The sequence below is a fragment of the Homalodisca vitripennis genome, chromosome 2 (genome assembly GCF_021130785.1).
Source record: "Homalodisca vitripennis isolate AUS2020 chromosome 2, UT_GWSS_2.1, whole genome shotgun sequence".
Lineage (NCBI taxonomy): Eukaryota > Metazoa > Arthropoda > Insecta > Hemiptera > Cicadellidae > Homalodisca > Homalodisca vitripennis.
Window position 1 is genome coordinate 201,566,922 of NC_060208.1, and position 25,569 is coordinate 201,592,490.

Consider the following 25,569-nt stretch of genomic DNA (forward strand, 5'->3'; position numbering starts at 1 on the left):
AAATGTCAGCACTTCTAGACAACACTCACCTTCATCTAAATGAGTCTGGAAGAATCCTACCTACTAACTTTATAGCATCTAAATCTACTCAACAATGCAAACATAAAGATGATCCTCTAGATTCTACCCTGAATAAGTCTACCTCAGGGAACAAAAGGAAATCAGGAGTTAGACGGGACGCAAAGGGAAAGAACCTCTTTAGTGTGTCTCTCCAAGCTCAAAAATATAAAAACCACAACATGTGTAATTTAGAAGGATTTGAGATGTGTAACAATAATGCTAAAGCATCCACAGGACTGAACATTGGTAACACCTTACAGGTGACGTCCGTTTTAGACACACACGGAGTCGCTAAAGCCTCAGTAATAAAGCCTCCGATGAATGCAAGATCACGAACTAAAGATGAGAGTATAGAAGAGTTCTACACCACAAACATTGATTACTACATTTCGATCATGACAAACAATCAATTGCCGAATGCTGATTGCATTGAGTCTAATTCATTCACGTTCAATTCCCGGCCTCCTATAAGCCAACAATCTCCATCTGAATCAGGCCAGCGGAGCCCACCACGAGCAGAAGATGAACAGGACAAATATTTTTTAGACAAGACCGGCCTCAGCAATTTCAAAATGAAAACAGCTTTACCATACCCCAATTGAACAAGGAACACTTAAAAATTCTACACCAAAACGTTGACAGGCTCAGCAACAAAATTGACATAATAACTCATCTTCTTCAACGACTTGAGCCTGATATTCTAATCCTCACTGAGCATGGTCTGAGCAATGACCAGCTGCACAATACTAACCTGACTGATTATACTTTGATTGCTGATTTCTGTCGGCAGTTTCATAAAAAAGGAGGTGTGGGTATTTTCTGCAAAAACTCACTAATAACTCTAATTGATCCAATCTCTATTGAAGTGAAGAGTGTAGAGATGGTTTGTGAAATGGCCCTTATAAGAGTAAAACTTCAGGATCGGTGTCTGTACATTGCAGGTATTTATAGAAACCAAGGCAACCTAGAGGAATCCCTTGAGATTATATCCCAATGCATACAAGTGGTACCGATATGGAGGTGTCCGATAATTGTTATGGGGGACATCAACATAGACTGCCTAAACGTTAACAGAGACAACATGCTGTTGGAGGATATATTGAGAAGCTGTGGTATGTTCAGAATTTCTCTTCCATCCACTCGCATAACACCTTTTTCACAATCATCAATAGATTGTGTGTGTACTAATGTAGAAGATGAAACAATAACAGTGGAAGTTTTGGATGAGGGGATCTCTGACCATACGGCACAGCTCTGTACGCTACACCACCAGCAGGTAAAACCAACAGCCCAGATGACTGAAAAACGACAATTTTCTGAAAGGAACATGAGGGACATTAAAATAAAACTACAACAAGAATCATGGGAAGATCTGATTACTGCTATAGATGCAGACACAGCCTACAATTTGTTTAGTAACACCTTGGGAATGATAATAAATTCTGCTTGCCCACTAAAAAAATCTAGAGTAAAAGGAAAAAGGAGAAATAAAATAACAGATGCTGAGGCTGAAAGACTACGTAAAGTTTTTTTACAAGCACAGATTGTATACAACACTACTGGTCAATTGATTCATAAGCAAGACACTGCCTCTAAAAAGAAAGCCTATGATTTAAGACTTAAAGAGTTAAGGCGTAAAGAAGTAACAGACAAAATTCTTCATGCAGAAAATAAGTCAAAGGCCTTATGGGCAGTAGTAAATAATGAAAGGAAAACAAAAATATCACATAGTCCGAAGGAATTAATGGATCCGGTATTAGGGAAAATTACTGACTCTACCCAGATCGCTGATTACCTAAATTCTAGGTTTGTTACAGCGGCAGACAAGGCTCTAGAGGCTAATCCAAAACCACCCCTACTTGTACCTGCTCAGAATAATGTTCCACCCTTAACACTCTTTCCTACCACTTCAGACGAAGTAATAAAGATCATATCTTCTTTAAAAACAAAATGTTCTTATGGAATTGACTTGGTATCTTCGAAGCTGCTGAAATTTTGTGTAATGGAACTGACGGACCCAATAACTCTACTGATAAACCGATCATTCGCAGAAGGGAGGTTTGCAACAAGGCTTAAATTGGCGAAGGTTATTCCCCTTTTCAAGCAGGGTAGCACCTCTGATGCTAGTAATTATCGACCAATATCGCTGATATCAACAATATCTAAAGTTTTTGAAAAGGTGGCCCTGACTCGTCTTGTTACTCACCTCCTGGAAAATAATTTACTAACTAGTCAGCAACATGGTTTTATCAAAGGACGTTCTACATCAACCGCTATAGTTAGTCTAATAGAACACATTATTGATCAACTTGAAAATGGCAATACCTGCGCATCTGTTTTATTAGACTTCAGTAAAGCATTTGACAGCCTTGATCATAAACAACTCCTAACAAAACTGAAAGCTCTTGGAATTTCTGGAATTTCAGCGAGTTGGTTTGACAGCTATTTGACTGATAGACAACAACTGGTTCAGCTGGTTCATTCGGACAATGGTATGACTCGTTCGGTGAGATCTAGCCTGCTAACAAACTCGAGAGGCGTACCTCAAGGCTCTGTATTGGGGCCTGTTTTATTTGTACTTTTTACAAATGACCTGCCTAAGTATCTGCAAGAATTTGCTACCACTATTATGTACGCGGATGATACTGTGCTTTTATTAAGTAACAAGGAAACAGAGCCACTTGAAGTGTCAACGTACATAGCACTGAATGTAGCCACTCAGTACTGCCATCAGAACAGCCTGGTACTAAATGAAACAAAATCGCAACATTTAATAATGGGAAGACGAAAGCTTGAAGCGGGAACTCTACCTAACATAGATAGAGTAGAAGCTGCCAAGTATCTAGGTGTTATAATTGACACAAGTCTTAATTGGACCTCTCATGTTGACAGTCTCTGCAGGAAGCTAAGTTCTGGACTTTATGTAATCCGAAGAATAAAGACAATTAGTGATGTGCAGACGGCAAAAACTGCTTATTATGCACTTTTTGAAACACATCTTCGGTATGGTATTTTAGTTTGGGGTATATCTAGTTCGTCAAATATACAAAGAACCCTAATCTTACAAAAGAAGTGCATAAGAACACTAGCTGGGTTGCAGTCTAGAGACAGTTGTAGAGCTGCTTTTGTTGATCACTCAATTCTAACTGTAGTATCACTCTATATACTCAGTGTAATAACTTATGCCCATGAGAATAACTTCATCCGTGGCCGTGACGTACACCAACACAACACTCGCTATGCTGCAGACTTCGCTCTTCCCCAACACCATTCTGCTCAATTTGAAGAAAAGCCATCCTATATGGGAGCGAAGTTGTTCAACTGCCTGCCTGCTGACATCAAGTCCCAAGAAAACATAAAGAAAACATTAAAGACCTGGCTGTTGAAACACCCATTCTATTCCATAAATGAATTTTTATCTTGGAGAACTTTTGACATAAACGTGTAATAATATTGACACAACTAATATTTGTTCTTATAATGTGATGTTATATTTTTGACGCTAATGCCATTCTCTATGATTGTTGCAAATAAAGTACATTGTCTATTGTCTATTGTCTATTGTCTATACCAATTTGTTAATATATCCTGTACACACCACAGCCATATTTGAAAAAAGTTTTTATTATATGGGTATTAAACTTTACAATAAATTGCCTAACAATTTCAAACAAATGCCACAAGTTGAATTCTTAGATAGAATAAAAAGTATGTTTGTCGAAAAGGCTTACTACAAGATATCCGAATTTCTAAATGACAAAAACATAATAATCTAGTTATGAAGATGAAGTGTTTTCTCCTAAGAAACGTAATTTAATATAATAAAATTTCAATAATTGATCTCCATTTTGTTATTTAAATATGTTATACTGTTACCAATTTTATTGTTTGATTTGTTAATGGTTTTATTAATTTTATTGTTTTACTAATTTTATTGTTTTATTTGTTAATTGTTTAACTAATTTTATAGTTTTATTTGTTGATTAGTTTAATGAATGATTGTTATTACATTATGGTGTACTACAATATTTTAATGTTATCTGACTCAGGAATGCTTTACAAAATAAATGTTTGACATAGGTTTTAATACTGTTAATTAGTTTATAGTTAATTTATTCATCGCTGAAAATGTTAATACTGTTATTTATATTAGAGCTTATTTATTTGTTAGAAAATCATTTTAGCTAGAATCTTGTTCTTGTTAAATTTATTACTACTAACGATGGGAGACCGAAAAAAGGGAAATTTCTGACTATGTCATCTGTCTTACCAGCATAGCTGGATCTTGTAAGATGTAGTATGACAATAAACATTCATTCATTCATTAGGTTAAACTAATTTATTTGTTGAAATTTTGGGGTGTTAACACCAAGATGTCAGAGCTGTAATTTCAGTACTTTCTTAATTATTAACACTGTATAATCTCTTTGTACCAATCTTCTCTAATGATGAGTAACTTGATCGGCTTTTCAAATTTTTATTGACCCAGTCATTTTTTGGAATGTTAGTCAAATATGCCAAGGGTATTTTCACAAGTGTTATCCAAAAGTGCTGTGCCATTTTTTTCAGTTTGAATACAGTTATTATAACTTTGTTAATTATTAGTAAATTTTTATAATTTTGTGTAGACTTATTATAGAAATATGTGTATATTAACACTGAATATATTTAAAAAAATTATAAAACTACAAGAAAAATAAAAGATAAGAACAATAAAATGAATTTTTTTTACTTTTAGGTCTGACACTCAAATAAGTACCCAAAAAGATTCTCACACTCAATAAATTCAATCACACATAATGAACACTTTATTTTAAACATATCCACTAATTTTTATCAAATTATCGCCCAAAATAAAAATATTATAGCATTTGTTTAACGCCACTAACTCGTTTTATGAGGAACTAAAATGCACATCTTGAATAGCAAAATGTCTATGTTCTGTACTGACTACTAATTTTCTATGAGTGATAGCTATGATAATAAGTATATAATACTTAACACTTAGAAAAAAAACTAATAAGCCTAACATGATTTTGGCTAAATAAATCATAATTTTGTAAATATAAATATTTACATGATGAAAGAAATATCAGTTACAAAGTTGTCATTTAAGTACTCTTCCTCCACTTCTCTTCCAAGAGTATTTTCACTCAGAGGGGACCTTGAATGATTCATTATACTTCACTACACACACAAGATTTTGTTATATTATAATTATAAACATAACCACCTAACATTCTAACAGAGCACTCTCCGATACAGCAGGCTGACAACTATCAAAACAAAGCGTCTCGGCCATGACCGGCCAACTTGATCGTAAACTTCTGTCATTGTTACTGATTGATCAGCTGCGAATTTATATAAAATACGCGTAAAAATGTGTATATTTTGAATATATTTTCTTAAAAACGTCCACCGGACATTGGCACTGAAAGGGTAATGACATTTCATGCAATACCAAAACCAGTTTCAATAAAGAACACTACTTAAAAATAAATGGTGTTAAATCAATTCAAAATTGTTTATTCATATAGATGAATCTATAATCTATCTATCTATAAATGGACATGATTTCACAATATCACCAGTAGTGATGTGTTCAAGCTGAATCTTCAATCCACTAAATCTTTAAATAAGTTTATCCGCAGATGACAGCTGATCGGTTGTACGTACAACTTACTGATTGCTAAAAAGTGTTATTTTCATACTTTCTTTATTAAAAAACGTAGATAGATAACGAAATCAACAAAAATACTATGGTTTTGTAAATAATGTTTTACTTACAGTTTGTATTTTCTATATTTATTTTCATGCACCACCTTGATTGAGCCTGCTGCGTCTATTTGTGTGTTTGCTGCTCGACAGTGAACTAACACAACATGTGCTGATTTGTGTACTTGTATAATACTTACTCATGGCTAAAAGTGGGTGAAAATTATTTTTGTTTACTCTATGTTAGGTATAAATTTTAATTCATTAACTCTTTGACGTGGTTTGACGCTGTATGGACGTGACATCTCACGATCATATTATGCTATTTTTCTTTTATGCGGTTTGACATTCATATAACGCCAGCCATCAGTCTATCATGTGGTTCCATCTTGCAGAAAAAATATGAACTATTTAGACAAAGTAATAACGTGAGAATGTTCTGGGTAGAACAAGGAACATGTATTGCTGTTCTGTTTTTTTCTCGCTATTTTATTTATTTGTACATTTACGATATAAACAGGCTGTTGTCAGCTGACTGCAGTGATGGCGGCATGAGTAAACAAAGCGGCATGACTTGTTTACTGGAACGTTTTTGATTGTGTTTTATGTTCTCGGATTTGATTGTCGGTTACAAAAGTGTTTGTGATTGTAATGTGATTAAATTGGTGTAATAAATTGTAAAAATGACATCACGGGATAGTGAAGTTGACCACTGGGTGGACTATTATTCTGACGATAGTGTTAGTGTTGATATTGACTATGCTGAATTGCAAGGAACACCAAATTGTGAGAAAAGTGATGAAGATGATGTTCTCGGCATGTACACTGTAAGCACCTAGTAAATGTGTATGTATGGTAATGCTCGTTTGCGTTGCTCTGCAGGTGGACTACCACACATTCTACTGGGTAGGTGGCGATGATCCTGATACAGGTGTTTGTATGGAAACAGACATCACCCTGACTACAGCCATCAGTCCAGCATTCCTTATTGAAAGTGAGTACTGTGTGTGTCATGAGGGTTGTTTGGTGGGAAATGTAGAATTTTGTTGTCTAGTTTGGTTGGTGTTTTTAATTTAACAATTTGATACATCTACATATTCGAGTATATTTTGAGGCAAATATAAATAGAAGACAGTATGTACTGGGTGAATAGGTTGTAGACATGTTACAAGCCAGAAACAGTTTTCCTCTGGAATTATCACTTGTTAGCCCACAAACCAATTGCAACTGCGGCACTTTCCTACTTCCTCCCTTTTTGTTTTATATCAAATTTTCAGAACAAACTATGAATATATCTAAGGCACTCATCATTCCAAAAAAAGTTAACAGCGTTGTGTATTTTGTGATACAAATCAAGTGATAAAGAGTAATTAAAATGCAAAAGGTCATCACACAGGTAGAGAATAAACAATTTTATGGAACATGTATTAAAAATATCTATGAAAACCAGGGCCAATCCTACGGTAAGTGATACCCAAACAACCTAACCTCCTAACCTCTCTCCCCACCAACACAAGTATCAAAAAATAAATTCATGTAGTTATCTGGAGAAAATTGAATCTTAAGGAGTCGGTGTCCCTTTTTTTAAATGTAGTTTTCACGACCATATGCTAATTATTAGTGGAGTAAGATTAGACTGTGGCTGTGTTATCGTGTTCCTAGCTTCAGATATCACCGCAGCACCTGAGGTTTCTGAGAAAGTTCACAGTAGTACATGAAAATATGTACTGTACCTATGATAATTGGCCGCTCTTACTTGACATCTATATGACTATATTAAAAATGTGTATAAAATTAATATTAAGTAATAAGTTTGGAATGATGTGGTAGACTACAACTGGACATCTGGAGAGTTCTCATCGTGGACGGAGTCGGTCTGGCCGGAGATGAGTCTCCGCATGTTCCTGAAGCCCGCCTTTAACCAGGAACTATATACCCTCATATCCGGAGTCGTTGTTCTCTTCCTCTCGTTCAGTTCCGTGTACTGGGTCAACCGCCATGCCGGCCAACTGTTCAACCCACTGTGAGTATCTCAAGTAATAAAACAGTCTCAGTGTTGTAACAGAATATAACTTACAATAGTCGTTAAGCTGCTTCATCGCATGGAAGGTAATAATGATTCTGATTTACTTATTTTTTTAATTAGGTACTATAAATTTGGACATTTAACATTTCTAAATGTTCGTCTGCTATCTTGTGCTGTATGATTTTATGCTGTGGTAGATCTTATTTTTCAATTTATCTATTTTCAAAATGTCATACTTTGGCAATAATAAAATGGTTATCGTTACATCATTTTAAAAATTAGTAAAGTAAACTAAATCAACAATGTTTGAAACTTTACATATTTTTGCATTAAAAAAATTATCTATAAACTTTTTGTATGGTTAAATTATGTAAACAAATTATCATTATGTAATTAGATATTGTCTGGCATTTTTATGCACATTGAGTTGGTGGCTTCTACCGGGTGTCTACTGCAATCTGGTGGTAAAATCTGATTACAAGTGAATGCGAGCACAAACATGGAAGTTAAGTATGTTGCCGATAGATGGAACCACTTTACAGACTAATCTTCCTAAAGGCAATCAGTAATAGCAATGCATTTACGATAATACAAAAATACAGAGGCTAAACGTCATATGACTCCTTTAGGTTACTATAAGAATATACGTCATATGAAGTCCTGACTCATTATGTAGTGTTTACATGCACTCCTTAAAGGGTTAACTAAGTTAGTTACCATGCCATACATGTGATATGGCAAATGTGTGCAATTAAGTTTTATGTCTTTTTATATTTATTTATTTTTCTTTTCTAATTGATCAATCCAGCTATTCACAACAATATTTATTGTTTAGTTTTACTGTTAGTGATTAGGCTAATTATTTATGTTAATTAGGTTAATTGTTTAATTTGTTTGCCATACATTTGTGTTGCATCACTGTACATATTGGTTCATTTGAGTTTCGACAGTGGTTTATTTTGCTGAGTACTTTTTGCATTTGTTTCTAAACAAAGCGAAATGGTGGCTCTTGAAATTTGTACCATGCATTTTTATTTTTTGACAAAACAATTTTGCATAGTAAACTAAATTTACTTGTTTTGGCATGAGCTGTGTTTCACAATTTAATTCACATACCCATTTTTTATTTATAGTTTATCAATATTTAACTTAATATAAAAATACATATAAAATCGTTATTTTATATAAAAGTTACAATTTAAATCGAAATATTTAAAAATTATTTTTCAAAGTAATGATTTAAAGCTGTAAGCCAGTAATTTGTCAAAAGAGCCATTTCCTTGAAAGAGCAAGTCCTCTGCTTTTCAATACTGTATAATATTAATAAAAGATAAAAATGTAAGAAAACAAATTTCCAGTTATGATTTTGTGAATGTTGAGTTTAGCTCCAGTTCACCTCCTTCTTAATGCAATATCTGAATTCTGAGGAAGGTGAACTGAAGCTAAACTCAACATTCATATTGAATCAACCCTTCCAATCCTAGCTTCGTTATCTTACTAAAAGATTTTGTTTAGCTTTTTTTATTGTGATGTAGCCATCGTCATTAACTCTTCAATGCCTTTGGATGCATTAAACGTTTATTGAGTTTGTAATAGAGTTTTTATTTGTTCATTATTATGTTTAGATGTGTCTAGTACCACAATACCAGAGGAACTACGAGCTAAATATCAAAGCTTACCACTAGATCTTGTCGCTGCTATTGAATAATGTTGTCATCCAACATCTATTGTTTTTGTTTCTGTAATGAATAACATTGGCTTTAGTTGATGGGCTTTAGTACATATGTGGTAATTTGTTCAATAACTACTCACCTTAACTCCGGGTTTGATTTAAATTAAATCATGTTCAGTCATGGATGGCTTATAGTAAGTTTTGACAGCTCGTTTCGTTTGAGGATAGGATGTTGACTATTCAGCATATAGGCTTTATTTATTTTATTTTTGTTCATAAAGAATTTAGATGTTTTGTGTGTACCAACACTTAAGGAATAAAGGCATTTTTATTTATTTATTTATATTTGACATCCGTGACTGAAAATGATATAATTTAATAATAATAAAAAAAAAAAAAAAAAAACGGTTTCACTATAGTAAAACAAGGATTGTTAAGGTGAGTAGTTATTAAACATTCCAGAGGCTTTAACCACAAGTAATTTGTTTAAATTCAAACTGCAATTCTTGCTTGTATTTCTGTACAACATGGGTTATCAGTAAAGCAAGTGTTTGTGTATATGAAATTATCATTGTTCACTCAATGTACTCAGTGGGTTTTTAACAGTCAAATTTGGTCCAAAGCCAGTTGAATTTTTTCGGTTTGTCAAGGTTATTGTTTTTTACAAATTAACATTGATAATAATTGTAGTATGGGAGACAGCTATACGTCAGTGCCATAACTGAGATGAACAAGTGCACTGCTCCTTTGAAATGTTCCTTACCAATACTGGTTCACGGCGGCTGAAGTCTGTACACAGTGAACACATTTAGGTTTATATTTAATCAAGTGGGTATAAAGTAAGAAAGTTGTGGAAAATCTTAAAATGATGAGAGTATTATTTCTTGGCCAAAATATATTTAACACTTATTCCATTTATTTTTGCTATTTTGTTGTAACAGAAAAATCTGTAAATTTGTATTATTTTTTACAAAATATTAAAGCGCTATTAAGTTAAACCCTTTAAGAACTGCAATTGACAAGAAGATTGAAAGTAATTGCAAATAAATACAACCGTGGGGGGTAGAAATAATGTGTTTACATGGAACGCATTCATAGAGTTAAAAGGTTTACCATAACCTCATTTACAGTATCAGTTTTCGTACGCTTAAATCCAATAGTTAAAAAAAATAGATTACATTAAAATATTTAATATCATGCGTAATTCTAATTTTGGAATCTACTAAAGATTTGTAAGGTTAAAAATAATCACTAGTATTTTTGTATACTCTTGTATATTTTGAATTATACAGTACTAGAAAAGTATAATAAAGTAACTTAATAAACGATGAAACATCTGAAACTCATGGAACTTTTTAGTTAAATTATAAATTAAAATATTGTATACTATCACAAACAATATTGAAAAATATGATAACTACTATATGAATTGTATTAAATAGAATAAAATCAGTTACTTTATAATTTACTATTTCAGATTTCAATTTTTGTTCCATCAAATTTGAATGTTTCTTTTTAATTCAATTGCACTGAAGAGGATAGCTGTTGAATGACCCTTGATCATATTTTATAGGGTCAACGGTGAAGTGGAAAGTGACAAAGATACAACATTTTTGATGGGCAGAGTGGATCCTTCCTTGTATGGGTACGTAGTACTACATTACATTAGGCCAATTAGTTGAAACGCAAAGGTGAAGCTGTCTAGGACAACTGTGTGGAGGTCGTAATGCTTTGCTCGGTTCAATCCACTCTGGAATCCTTATTTACATAACTAATGAAGGATATTGTAGTAAAGAACTATAACTGAGAAACTTAAATTTAAATAAAGATAACGTTTAATTCAAAATACTTTTAGTATTGATACATAATAATAGAAGTTTTGTATTTTCATCTACAATGTTGGTGGTTAATGCTGTGCATTGGAAATTTTGGTTTGCTACAGTACAATAAAAAGAATCATCATTTATTCGGGACATTTTTACTGGTTTTGGTTGGTTTGGTACAACAAACTAAATTTAAAATGAAACAGCAAATTGTTATCTGAATTTCATGTTCAATTTTGTTTTCCAAATTACATCCTTAATTTTTGGTAAATTATATCAAGAGTTATCCCATTTCAACAACCAATACCAATTGTTTGTACTTGAGTCATGATTATTGTGCCCACAAAGTCTCTTCTTAAGATTCTATTTATAGATCCAAATGTAGTGTGGTATTTAAAATTTTATTATCAACACTTTGTGTTCAGTGTCGATAAATGTTGTTGCATTCTCAGGATAAGATTGCAAACTGGTATTATAATCATATATTAAATTAAAATCATACTGTAATTGTAATTTTTCTAGTAAATTAATTGATTACTTAGTTAACATTGCATTGAACAAGAAAAACAGCTAATTTTCAAATTTATTAACAATCAATATGAGTTTTTTTTCCTTTTTTGTTAATGTATATGTGAAAAAGCTATTCATTTTAAAACTAACTGACAATGGAGCTAACTAACTAGCAAAGTAATAGCCAACTTAAATTATGTGACATTGAAATGAATTTGAGCAGAATTTTATATAAAATTGTACAGTACATATACTATAATTGTTTGGGAATTGAGAATTATTAATAATAATATAAACTAAATTAATCACATTTTTGAAAATAAAAGTAACAAGTGCAATTAATTTTGTTGAATATTATCTTTGGGATATTAACTTCGCTACAAAAACAAAGGTTTTAAATTTTGCACCAAACCAATCCGTTTTGACCTCAGATTTTCTGATATGCTGGAAAGTTCTGTAGTCAACTTAGTGTTTATCTTCAAAAAAGATTGAAAGTTTATCTTTGGTTCACCGTATTTTTACAACAATTAATTTGGAATCAACTGCTAAGTATTGTGATCAAAGACATTATTTCCAAGAATTCATTTATTCTAAAACTTTGCAGTCTGAATTTTTCATTCCACATTAAAAGTGGTGCTATATTTTTGTTACAACTGCCAAAAAGTGACCATATTAGTGAGAATATACTGTTCTAAAGTGTGATAACTCGTCCTGGTATAAATGTGGCAAAGAAATTAATAATACCTAATTGTTATGGTTGCCACTGTTGTCCTCCCCCTCAAAAGTAATTGTTGTTACAAGTCAAAGTTGCAAAACAAAGCAATGTAACTATTGAAATGAATTGCATGTTGGGCATAGTTGGTGATAAGATTGTATTTTTGCTTTTGTTTGCTTACAAAATAATCTGAACTGTTTTGTCAACAAGCCAAAATATAGGCTGTGCTTAGAAAAAATGTGCATGAAGAGTCTTTGCTCAACAACAACCAACATTTTACTTTTATAATTCCTTCTTCACATTTGAAATTGTAAGTTTATGTTGCAGTAGATGAAATATTAATTATGTTACGCCTAGACAAGCTTTGAAACTGCTTCAAAACTAGCCTTTTCAACTAATTATACTAATGTAATGATGTACTGCTACCCCATATTTACGTAACTGCTATTAATTATTCAATATTGTGATGTGTAAGATCTTCAACAATTTCTGTGCTTATCGTACACAATATGCAATCGCTTATCTGTGTTTTTCAGTCGGCCACGCAATAAGAAAGCTTTGGTGTTGGTATTCACTGGTTGCCAAATAAAACATCTTTAGCTAATGTTTAGAGTAAGCAAATCTGTTCATGAGTGTCATAATATGATTTAACTGTTAACCCTAGAAGTGGCGATGCTAAACTTCCACAGTGGCAAGCTCTTTTTGGCCACTTTGAAGAGTATTTTTTTAAAAATTCACCAAAAATATATTTTTTACTCTAACCTAGTCATGTTGCATACTGAATTCTTCGGAAAGAGTTGAATTTTTATATTATGACAAAATAAAATGATTTATTGAAACCTGAATTGGACTTATCATGTGAAAAACCAAAAAATTTTGATTGACCAAACTAAAATTGTAACTTTGACACTTTGTAAAAAATAACAAACACATAGTTACAGAAAATCCATTATATACAAAAGGTAGAAACAATAATTACCTACAAATAACAAAGGGAAAAGTTTGAAAATTATAAAAAAATAAATTTAAAAAAATAAAAAATTTTTGCAAAATAGCAAAAAAAGTTATTTTGTTGAAACTGGTAAAAAAACAACCTAAATGCTGTAGAATTTTTGCATACTATATTTTACTTTGAAGAGAAAGAGTTTTTTACAGATCTGCCAGATCAGTTTATTACAGTAAATTATTATTTTTAGTTTTTTGTTTGTGATCAAACTTGAAAATGAAATTTGGTACCAGGAAACAGTGAATAAACAAACTAACACAAGATCGTAAAAACAATGCCAAATTTATTAAAAACCAAAAAGATAGACAATGTTATAATAATAAAGAAAATATATAGCTATATGTACAAGCCAAGAAACGAAACAGTCACGTAGGCCTACTCAGCTAGTTTTGCCACAGACCGCGGGAGAAAACTTAGGATTATTTCAGTTAGTACCATTGATTATTTCATCGTGATGTTGATGATACTATATGAAATGTATTTGAAATTTAGTGGTGAACGCAACTGTGCAAACTAGGCGTAAAAATAATTATCGGTTGCCTAGCAATAAGCGGCAATGTGAAGCGACTTCTAAGACGTCGCTTGCCACGTCACGGCGGCGTAAATAGAACGTCTCAGACGTCGCTTGCCGCTTAGAGGGTTAAGAGAGCAATCAGATATCAATAGTTGTCAATGTGTTTTTCCATGTACAACTTTGTGTTATGGCTCTAAAATACTTAGTTATTAAGAGTGTTAGATGTTTTTGTGATTTAGAAATAAATCTTTTTTTCATATAAAGAAAAAGATTGAAAGTTTCCTGAAACATTTTAGAATTTGGAAAAAATAATAATATTTATGTTTCATAATCCAAATTTAAATTAACAATTAAACAGCTGTTAATACTTAAAATTTCTGTTATGTTTCAGCTGAAGTTCATCATGAAATATTTAATTAAATTTAAATTTTACAAAATATTATATACACACTGCTTAATTAATAGTGCAATGCAGATGGCAAAAACAAATTTATCCTATAATTTGTATTTCAGATTGCGCCAGTAATTATTTAAAACATCTAATGCATTGGAATTAATTTGTTTAAAGTTTGTTTTTGGAAATACCATTAAATTATTTTTATAAAACTACATTCATGAACAAAGCTAGAATATTTGCACATAAGGTACAAAACTGGTTGGCTTCCTTGACATTGTGATATGGAATATTTACAGTGGCTTAAGGGAAAACACTAACGTGGCTGAACGAACACTAACATGGCTGAACGAGCCATTCTTTCCCAGGCTAAAAGTAACAAGATATCTATAACGCAAAACCTATTATTAACGATTATATTGGAATGTTGCATGAGTTTAATAAGGGTTTATCCATATACTGGGAGTAATGTTTTATTACCGTATTAGACTTCTTAGTCCTAAGTATGTATGTATATTTTCTTCAAACAACAAGGAAAACTCTACTATGGCATCGGAAACATCTTACACTGAAAGAAGACTGCAAGAGATGGAAGTAGACTCTTTATGACCAAAGCAGGTTTCTGAAACCTACATATGTATATATTTTCTTGATCGGAAAAATTAGGCCTACTCTTAATTTGACACTATTAATATATTAAACCGGAAGGAATTTAAGTGGCCTAAAGTGGGCTTCTCAGTCCTACTTGTTCACATTATTTTATTTATTTGGTTAAATATGACAAACTCGCCTATGGCATGGGAAATATCTTACAACAGAAGTTAAAGCTTTTTGATCAGAGTAGGTTTTTGAGATCTATACACACACACCTGTATATATTCTTGATTGAGTCAATATGGCAAACTCTGTGATACCATAAATACATTAGACAAGAAGGGAATTGAAACGGACGTAAGTAGACATTGTTTGACCGAAGTAGTCCTTTTATGTACATATATTTTATTCATCGGGACAACTAAAAAACTCAACTAAGGCACTAGAAATAGGTTACAAGTGCTGGAAATAAAGGGATTTTTCTTACCGAAGTAGATGTCTCAGACCAGTGGATAGGTTTTCTTGATCGGGACAAGGCAAACCCATTTGTGGCATCGGAAATATAATTCATCAGAACTGGAAAAATATCACAGGGCACCATTATATTACATCATAAATGCTTTAATTATGTAGGCTGTGGACTTGATTTAAAAAATTTAGTGCAAAACTGTGGGTAACTGCTAGTATTTAATAACAATTCTAACATCATCTACATCAGGGCTGCCCAACCTACGGCCCGCGGGCCGAATCCGGCCCACAAGTCAGTTTTATGTGGCCCGCTTTGTTGCCAAAACAACCAAATTTGTTTACAAGCATTTGAAATATTAAATAAATACAAATTTTGAGAACCAAGCAGTCCAGCCGATTTCACGTAGAACGAGCCGTATTCATTTGGTGGAGTATGAGTGTTGAAAGAAGTAAAGTAGTTGTAGACAGATTTCACTGACTACGGTGGTGGCTGCCGGCTGGCGAATAGAGCGCGCGTAAAGCACGGCACAGCGCGCGGTGCGGCGACGTAACCCCTACCCAATTCAAGGTCACCAATCGCCACGTAATTTGTATGTCCTAGTATCCTAGTAGGATTAATTAAAATCAATGTATTCAATTTATTGGTGACTTATTGTTCCCTCAGAATTAGAGCAAAAATCCAAAAGTCTGGGTTTATATTTATTTCTACTAAAAGAACCTAAAAACAATATATTATAAACCTTTACCTAACAACTAATAAATAATAAGAAATTACAATAATCAGGTCAACAAGGGCCAAATAACCTTAAAACTCATATTTTGCACAAGATTTCTGGAACAAACCCCGGGCAATACGTTTTGTTTGGGGTTCCAAATCCCCTGGGATGTTGGCCCGCCTGGCCATAAAGGCTTTACAATGTGGCCCTTGGGTAAAAAAGGTTGGGCAACCCTGATCTACATTCTTTTCTAATTTGCTTTTAAAGTTTCATAACATGATCCGCATTGTGTTAAGTATGATCAAAGTAAAAAGAGTTTTGAGGTGAAGTCAGGCCTAAGAAATTTTCTAATTTAAAAAGTTTAATTTAACATTCAAACTAAGGGCCAAAGCTATATAGATGGTTTCTCCAGGTATGTGGGATGTTTGCATGGACAACGTTGCTCAGCGGTCATCCACACTCTTCATTGCTTGATTCACTGAACCCCTGTATCTATAAGAACAGGTCAATAATGGCAAAATAAACAAAATCTTTAAGGGGATAGAATTTCTTCTATCATAAGGAGAAATCTAAAATATTCTAATTATTAGTCAAGAAACAAGAGGATTGTAACCTGATTGATGCATTAGAGTGTGTAATGAAGATGCGGCTTAACACTGGTTTTCATCATTTCTAACAAAAACCCTAAATATATATATATATATATATATATATATATATATATATATATATATATATATATATATATATACATATACAGGGTGATTCAAAACTAAACGGCAATCTCTCGAGAGCTTATTCTATAGCTAAAAACAAGTAAAAAAGTTCATATAACCATATGCCCGGAAACGCTTCGTTAGCGAGTTACGCCTAGCGAAAGATTTCGCCCGGATTTCAGAACCCTTGGTGAAGTCAGGCCGTATAAAAATGGTAAAGGTAGTTACAAAGATACAAATACGATTGTTTTTTATGTTTTTATATCTGACAAATTTATTAAAATTCGTCCCAGAGCTGTAAATGCAATACTTTCAGAGATATCTTATGTAAAACACAAGAATTGGTGCAAAGAAATAACACATTTTTGTGTTTAACGTAAGATTACTTCCATAAATGTTAAATAAAGGTCATTTTTTTCTTAAACAGATTTGTAGAACATTTAATTCTGAAAAGATTCATGTGAATTACTTAGGAAAAAAATTAATAATAGGTATTGAAATTTAGCTTTATTTAAAAATAAAACAGACGCACAAAAATGCATATTCTTATCTGCATAAAATATTAACTAATGTTTAGGTTGTGAGTAACAGCTGATCATTTATTCAACACTTTTTATCGTCATATTTTCTTTGCAAAGGTTGGCAATATCAGCTGATCAACAATTAAGTTCATGAAGTAATATTTGAATAACCTTTATGGAGGTTTTTGTATTGTGGCGTGTGAAGATTGTATTTTGTGAGATCCTGTGATTATTTGGAAATATTTTATACAAGTGTATAAAATATTTTATTAAATATTTATTTTTAAAATATTTTATTAAATATTTTTATAAAAGTGTATGTAATTATTTTAGTAAATAATGGCAGATAATGTAAATGGTGTGTATTCGTTTGAAGAGTATACGGACATGATACTGATTTACGGCAAAGTTAACAAGAATGGTTTAGCTGCAGTTCAGGAATATCGTGATACTTTTCCACATCGAAGAACACCTGATCGCAAAACATTTGAAGCTGTGGAGAGACGACTTAGAGAAACTGGTAGCTTTAAACCGAAGCGAATAGATACTGGTCGTCAACGTAGCACAAGGAACTATAATAATGAACAAGCAATAATAAATGCTGTAGAATTATCACCAACCACAAGCACCAGACGATTATCACGTCAGTTAAATATTTGCCAGTCAAGCGTATGGCGGACACTTCATGAAGCACAGTTGTACCCATTCCATATAACACGTGTTCAAGACTTATTACCGCAAGATCTTAATAAACGGAAGATGTTCTGCCGCTGGTTAAGAAGAAATTGTTTACGACATCAGTATTTTCTTCGGCGTATTCTCGTTACTGATGAATCCTGTTTTACTAGAAATGGAATTGTAAATTTTCGTAATACCCATACTTGGGCGTACGACAACCCACATGAAACTGCGACGAGGCATTTTCAACATACATTTTCAGTCAATGTATGGCTTGGTGTTCTGGGTGATAATTTGATTGGTCCATTTTTCCTCCCTAATCGACTTAATGGAGTAGCGTACTTAAATTTTTTAAGAACAAACCTGCCTACCCTCTTGGAAGATATTCCTGTTCAAAACAGAATAAATGCATGGTTTATGCACGACGGAGCACCTCCACATTTTTCTAATGATGTGAAAAACTATTTAAATGATACATACGGTAGACAATGGATTGGTCGAAATGGACCAGTAAAATGGCCACCACGTTCTCCTGACCTCACGCCAGCAGACTTTTTCTTATGGGGTTGGATGAAGTCAATTGTTTATTCAAAACGGATTAACACCATAGAGGAGTTACGTAATCGCATTACAGAGGCGGCAGAAACTATCAAGAATGCTCCAAACGTTATGAAACGCGCTAGAAAAGAGTGGATTCGTCGTGCGAAAACGTGCATTGCTAACAACGGAGGACACTTTGAGCAACTATTATAGGTGATTATTACAGTTTTATAAAGGTAAATACATTTTATGTTAATGTTCAGTCTAGAATAAATGATCAGCTGTTACTCACAACCTAAACATTAGTTAATATTTTATGCAGATAAGAATATGCATTTTTGTGCGTCTGTTTTATTTTTAAATAAAGCTAAATTTCAATACCTATTATTAATTTTTTTCCTAAGTAATTCACATGAATCTTTTCAGAATTAAATGTTCTACAAATCTGTTTAAGAAAAAAATGACCTTTATTTAACATTTATGGAAGTAATCTTACGTTAAACACAAAAATGTGTTATTTCTATGCACCAATTCTTGTGTTTTACATAAGATATCTCTGAAAGTATTGCATTTACAGCTCTGGGACGAATTTTAATAAAGTTGTCAGATATAAAAACATAAAAAAACAATCGTATTTGTATCTTTGTAACTACCTTTACCATTTTTATACGGCCTGACTTCACCAAGGGTTCTGAAATCCGGGCGAAATCTTTCGCTAGGCGTAACTCGCTAACGAAGCGTTTCCGGGCATATGGTTATATGAACTTTTTTACTTGTTTTTAGCTATAGAATAAGCTCCCGAGAGATTGCCGTTTAGTTTTGAATCACCCTGTATATACAGACACATTGTATATTTACATATGTCGTGAATAAACCATTTGATTCTTGTTTTTCTATACCTACTAAATATTTTGGCCCTCTGTACTGACAAAAATAAAAACATCTTTCAGGTGCATTTAAATTTTAATAAAAGTGAACTGTGCGTTTAATTTTTCAATAATTGTTTCATTTCTATATTCTCTCTGCTATGCAATATTTAAAGTTTCATTGCAAATAATACAGGAATAACATGAGGAGAGTTATCTAGATATACATAATTACTCAGCTTTTTTTTCCTTTTAAATCTTTAATGGAATATCTCTATTTGTTCTGATGAATTTACTTGTGTCCTATAAAACTTTCTTGTTTCCTCTCTTCCTCATTCCTGTCGCTCAGAGAACCATTCTCCTTTTCTTTTGTAAATATTTTCCCCACATGATCCCGGGGTGTATTTTCCTTCTATGTGGTCCTCGTCAAAACTCCATCTTGGTAGAAAATATATAAAAGTTTATAATCAGTGTTGTATTGTATTCACATCTAATATGCCAGAAATTGCTTGACCAAATTCTTGTTGTTCCGCACACACTGCTCACCAGTCGCTATGTTCGCAGGACTTGTGAGCACTGCTAGGAAAGCGATGCAAATCTCATTTCTCTGAGGACCCTGGAGTCGCGTGGTGTTCCGCTCTAGATGGTGAGATTTGCACCCTCGGACATTCAACTTGTAATATGAGATCCGCCCCCAGCAGGTTGTTATTGCTGATCTATTCTCAGGACTGTGATATTTCCTCTACGTGCTTACTTATATGTCGTGAAGCACCTGATTTTGTTCCTTGAGTCATAAAGAAATTTTAAAATTTATATTGACTTTAGCAAAGATTATTTTTGCTCAAAGCCTTGATATATTTTTGTACACGTTTAGTTTTTTTTTTTAATACTTTTTTGATTACCACATATTGTTTATGTACTTGTCAAAGTTAGTTAAAGCACTTGTAACCGTATTCATGTAATGTGGTACACTTTAAGTACACATAATGTAATAGTAGTATAAGTTAAGTCATTTTAAAGCAGTTCGCCTTGTACATTTTGCAAAGCTAAAACGAATATGACCTTGTTTTTAAATAAGCCATCAGTAATAGTTTATTTTAGAAGAACTCAGAAACTATGTTATTGTAGGACAGATTTGATGGAAATGCTGGTTCTTGCACATGTCATTAATTACGAGCTATATAACTAGAAATCGTATAACTGTAAAATGCTGTATTGTACGTACATTACAATATTGCATGGTCATCAAAATGCTTTTTAAAAATATAATTGCTTAATCTTTATCAAACAATTAAAATATAGTGTAAATGTTATACAATTTGTACAAAATATGTACAATACAAATAACTCTTCCAGCATAACTATTACCATGTGCATAGAAAGCTTTGATTTTGGTTGCTAGAGTATTGAGTGCAGACACCCTGTACGTATATGAGCAGCAATGCTTTATTTCCTGAAGCATGATGACTGTTGCAACATAGTGGGCCTGAATATTCATGAGACTTAACTATAATAATATTGTAGTCTTAAGTAGTATTTTGAATTATCTGTTTAAAAGTTTGTTTTAGTATTAACGTAATATTTTATTGTAAAGCTTGTCTATTTAAGTATTGTGAGTGAAGTGTGACATAGTCGAGTGTTTACATTATGTTTTTATCTAAATGTAATCATTGTATAATAGTTCTTTCCAAAAATGTAACCAGTAATTTAGATTTTGTAATTATTTAATACAATAAAAGATTATTTTACTTGAAAAAGGTGATACAATATATGTCATCATAACACTTTGTTTTAATGTTTCAAAAACAAATCCTTTTAACTTTTTATAATTTTTTAGTATTGAAGGTGGTTTTTAGGTATACTTGTTGAGTTTTCTTTTTTTCAACCCTTTTTGACTGGTGGGTTTTTGCACAGAAGTCATGTTCCAAAATTGGACTTATTTTGTTTTTGTTCAGTAATAGTTGGTTTGCTAAAGTTGACAGGTTAAAAATTAAAAAGATCAAATTTTATTAAAAAAAAATTAAATGCATACCAAAGAAAGTCACAAGATCGATTGAGAGTTCAACAAAAAGTACATATGTACCTACAAAAGATTTTAGTGGTGTGAAAAGGCTCAGAAGCATTCTGAGCGCTGTATCAGACTTGTGGCACATTATGGTGGTAATGCTAGCTGATACAGTCTTCATCTGTCCTGTCATTTTCATTAATATTAGAATAATCATTACAATACCCACTTTCTTTGTTCATAAAAATCTTCATTGAAGTTTTTCTTGTACCATTTTATACAATCAGTCATTATGAAAATGTTTATTTCCTAACAATTTACAAACCATAAATACCACATCTACTAAACTAAATAGCAAATGTAACAACACATATAAACAGCGATGATTGATTTTGCTATTTTACTGTTTTGAAACAAATGACAAGTCATAGTTAATCAGTGAGAAGTTACAACTGCAAAGAACGGAAAAATCAAGTCACTGTACTCTATTAGACACAGCGGAAGCTATGTGAAAGTGTTTCGAGTTCCAGCTGTTTGCACGAGGCGTGCTCTCAAGCAACGGTAGCACTACCAGTCAAAGGGTTAATTTCACTGAAAAAGTTATTTTACAGTAGTTCTTTTCAAAATTAAAAGAACTCTTGTCTTTTAAATTTATATTAATAATACCTGGCTAGCAGGTTCCAATGGCAGTAGATTTTTTTATTGTTGGATTATTCGAATAGGCTTCATCTACCTTCTTTTTGCAATAAACTTGGTCTATGTTAAGAGCTAAATTTTTGGTCACAGTTTGAAACTTTAATTTCACAATTAAATTATAACCCATCATTTGCTAATTGAGTAACACATTTGTGGTGTAGAAATTGGGGTCAGAGATAACAAATTTCACTTAAATCAAAATTCGAACCTTCTCCATGAATCAATTTCAAAATGTATAACCAATTTTAATTTTGGATTGAAATATTTAAATCTGTCGATCTGAACTGATATAAATGTGAATATTTTAACTCAAGATGAATACAACAGTAACTTGGTACCTTTTGCTGTTTCACGAGCAAATACTACTAATCCATTTTTAAACTGTAAGTTTTTAACCAATTGGATACTTTTAAAATTAAATAACTATTTATGGTTTGCCAATACAAGAAGATTTGTTTAGCATAAACTTTGCCGACACAGTCAATCCAACAATGAGAGAGAAACTTGTTAACTTAAATAGTGTCGTCATTTGAGATTGAAATTATACTAAATTTTTTCATAAAATGTAAAGTCCCTTGATTACTTGTAATCCCAGATTTGTAACCAATATACACTTAAATAAAATATAAACTTCTGTTGAAAATTATTGATGGCATAATTTAAAAGTAATACGGAGATGACAATATTGTAAAAAAGAATACACTTGCTTGAAATACAGTTATTCAGTGCAATAAAATAAGTAAATAGAATAATTTGTATTACAATAAAGTTTCATTGTTACTTCTTTACATAATTGGTATAATTTATATATTTATTTGGTCTACCCTTTGAGGACTGACATATTTTTAGATTGGGAACAATTTTTCACTGCTATTTAATTGATGTTAAAAGTTAGAAAATTTATGATATACTTATATTGGGCAGTTTATAAAAATGTTCGTATATTTGTTAATACATTCTTGAAGCTCTCTTCTTATTGGAAATTAGTTATTAATTTAAAACAAACACTCCAATAATATAGGTTTTTATTTTTGTGAGGCCTTTGGCAGTCAATGAGCACATGTGGGTCTGATGATGTGCTCATTGAGTACCAAAGGCCTCACAAAAATAAAAACCTATATTATTGGAGTGTTTGTTTTAAATTAATAAATATTTGTTAATGCTAATTAAAAATGTATTTACAGTATTTTACAAATTTGGTGTGATTAAAGTCTTAAAACAAGATTATTTGCAAACATGCTTTGCCAGACCTTCCTGGTAACCTTCACTGTACCTGGAACAGAACAGTTTCTCACGAGGTGTACAGGCCCAATGTGTTTTATATTAACTCCCTAGAAGTAGTGTGTTTTAATGCCTAGAAGTATTGTATCTAATGACGATTGCAATCAGCTGGTTAAGGTTGAAAAAAACCAAATTTACATTTTCAAGTTTTTAGTGACAAACAAAACAAATTACTGACCAACTGGGCATAAACATACATAATTTTAATATTGTATGATGTAAAGGTGTTATAAACTAAAGAAGATTCAATGACAATATATTCCCACCTGATCCTCGAAGGGTTAAACCTAGTTTTTGACGATGGAAGAATTGTGAAGGTAAGAGGACTCTTGCATCAGTGAACAATAGTAAATCCCCTTATCTACATAATAATCCCCTTAACTACATACATTTAGCTAAGCAGTGTATAAAATAATCCCATTTTCAATATTATTATAGTAGCTATTATAACAATTGTTTATTTTATGGTTTATTGCTAAAATACTATAAATCACACATAGAATGTTAGAAACTAACTATATTCGAATTTTCTACTCAGTTAAAAACCAATAGTTATTGTAAAATAATAAATATTTTATATATTAAACTGCTTCTGTACCAAACTGTGTATTATTTATTTAAAGCCTTCCTTCACAGAATACAGTGTGTCCATAAAGTTATGTCACACTTTTGAATACCTTTACCTACAAAAGTATATACAGCACAAGAATGAAATTAACATAGGATTAAAGAGAACTTTAAACAGTTTTACGTCAGTTTATCTGAGATCGACATGAGTACCATGAATCACCCTGCAGAAGCTCAAGTGAACTTTGATCCCCTTCTCATAACTTGATCAGGATTTCTGGGGTAAATAATAAATATTTTATATATTAAACTGCTTCTGTACCAAATTGTGTATTATTTATTTAAAGCCTTCCTTCACAGAATACAGTGTGTCCATAAAGTTATGTCACACTTTTGAATACATTTACCTACAAAAGTATATACAGCACAAGAATGAAATTAACATAGGATTAAAGAGAACTTTAAACAGTTTTACGTCAGTTTATCTGAGATCGACATGAGTACCATGAATCACCCTGCAGAAGCTCAAGTGAACTTTAATCCCCTTCTCATAACTTGATCAGGATTTCTGGGGTAACTGATTCAATTGCAGCTCTGATTCGTTGCTTTAAGTGCCAATATTTTGAATATGTTCACTATAATAAACATAACCTTGGACACAGCCTCATAAATATAAATCTAAAGGAATAAGTTTAATTAAGCATGATGGGCAAGTCTTCCACCCACCTCGACATATCCAACTTCCAGGAAATTACTTGTTCAAAAAATAACAAACAATTTTACTATTGTGGCAAGATGTTCATTGTAATTACAGTGGAGTCCCGCTAATCCGAACACGTGTAATCCGAACGTCGGTTAATCCGAACAGGTCCAGGAGGAATTATTTATAACGATAATGAACAGTTATAGGAACTAATTACATAAAAAATGAAAATGGGTGCATAATTTCGTACATAAACAAAGAAAACTTTAATTAAATATTCATACACTATTTTATTAAGACAAATTGTGTACGGTACAGTACATAAATAATGAAGTTAAATACAGTACCAAATTGAAACTTATAGGTTAAGTATGAGTTAAATTACTGTATTAAGAAGTGAAATCAAACAAAAATTGGACGTACAGTACTGATATTATTATTGAGTACAATATTAATTGTTAAAAGACATAAATTCAGTTATTGTCTTCTGTCGCATTAAAGAGAGTCTATTGGATGACGCGTAGTTTCGTACAACTATTGAACGCGTGGACCCGTACAATATCCAGTACGCTCACATTGCTTAACAATAGAACTCTCACACTAAATACGGTAAATGTGCTTAGTATTCGCAAACACGTTTATTTGTCAAGAAATACAATGCAACAGTCAGAAAACATGTTTTAATAAAAATGTTGATAATTCTATAACAAAATAGACCTATTCTCAAGTTTAAAACCGTATTTTTCTGTAATTCTGGCTAATCCGAATAGGGCTCGGTCCCAA

General features: G+C 32.2%; 1 protein-coding gene across 3 annotated transcripts in view; it reads left to right on the forward strand.

Annotated features, from left to right (window-relative positions):
* Positions 1-25,569, forward strand: part of LOC124355262 (nicastrin) — a 54,866-nt gene that overhangs the window by 26,286 nt on the left and 3,011 nt on the right. The window contains exons 11-14 of one of the 3 annotated variants that reach the window (XM_046806310.1): positions 6,658-6,769; positions 7,606-7,798; positions 11,047-11,118; positions 20,099-21,291. In XM_046806310.1, the coding sequence (XP_046662266.1) occupies positions 6,658-6,769; positions 7,606-7,798; positions 11,047-11,118; positions 20,099-20,117 (396 nt within the window). In that variant the 3' untranslated portion in view covers positions 20,118-21,291. Of the gene's footprint in view, positions 1-6,657; positions 6,770-7,605; positions 7,799-11,046; positions 11,119-20,098; positions 21,292-25,569 lie in introns of those variants that run through there. The other 2 variants (XM_046806312.1, XM_046806311.1) reach the window with 2 other exon arrangements.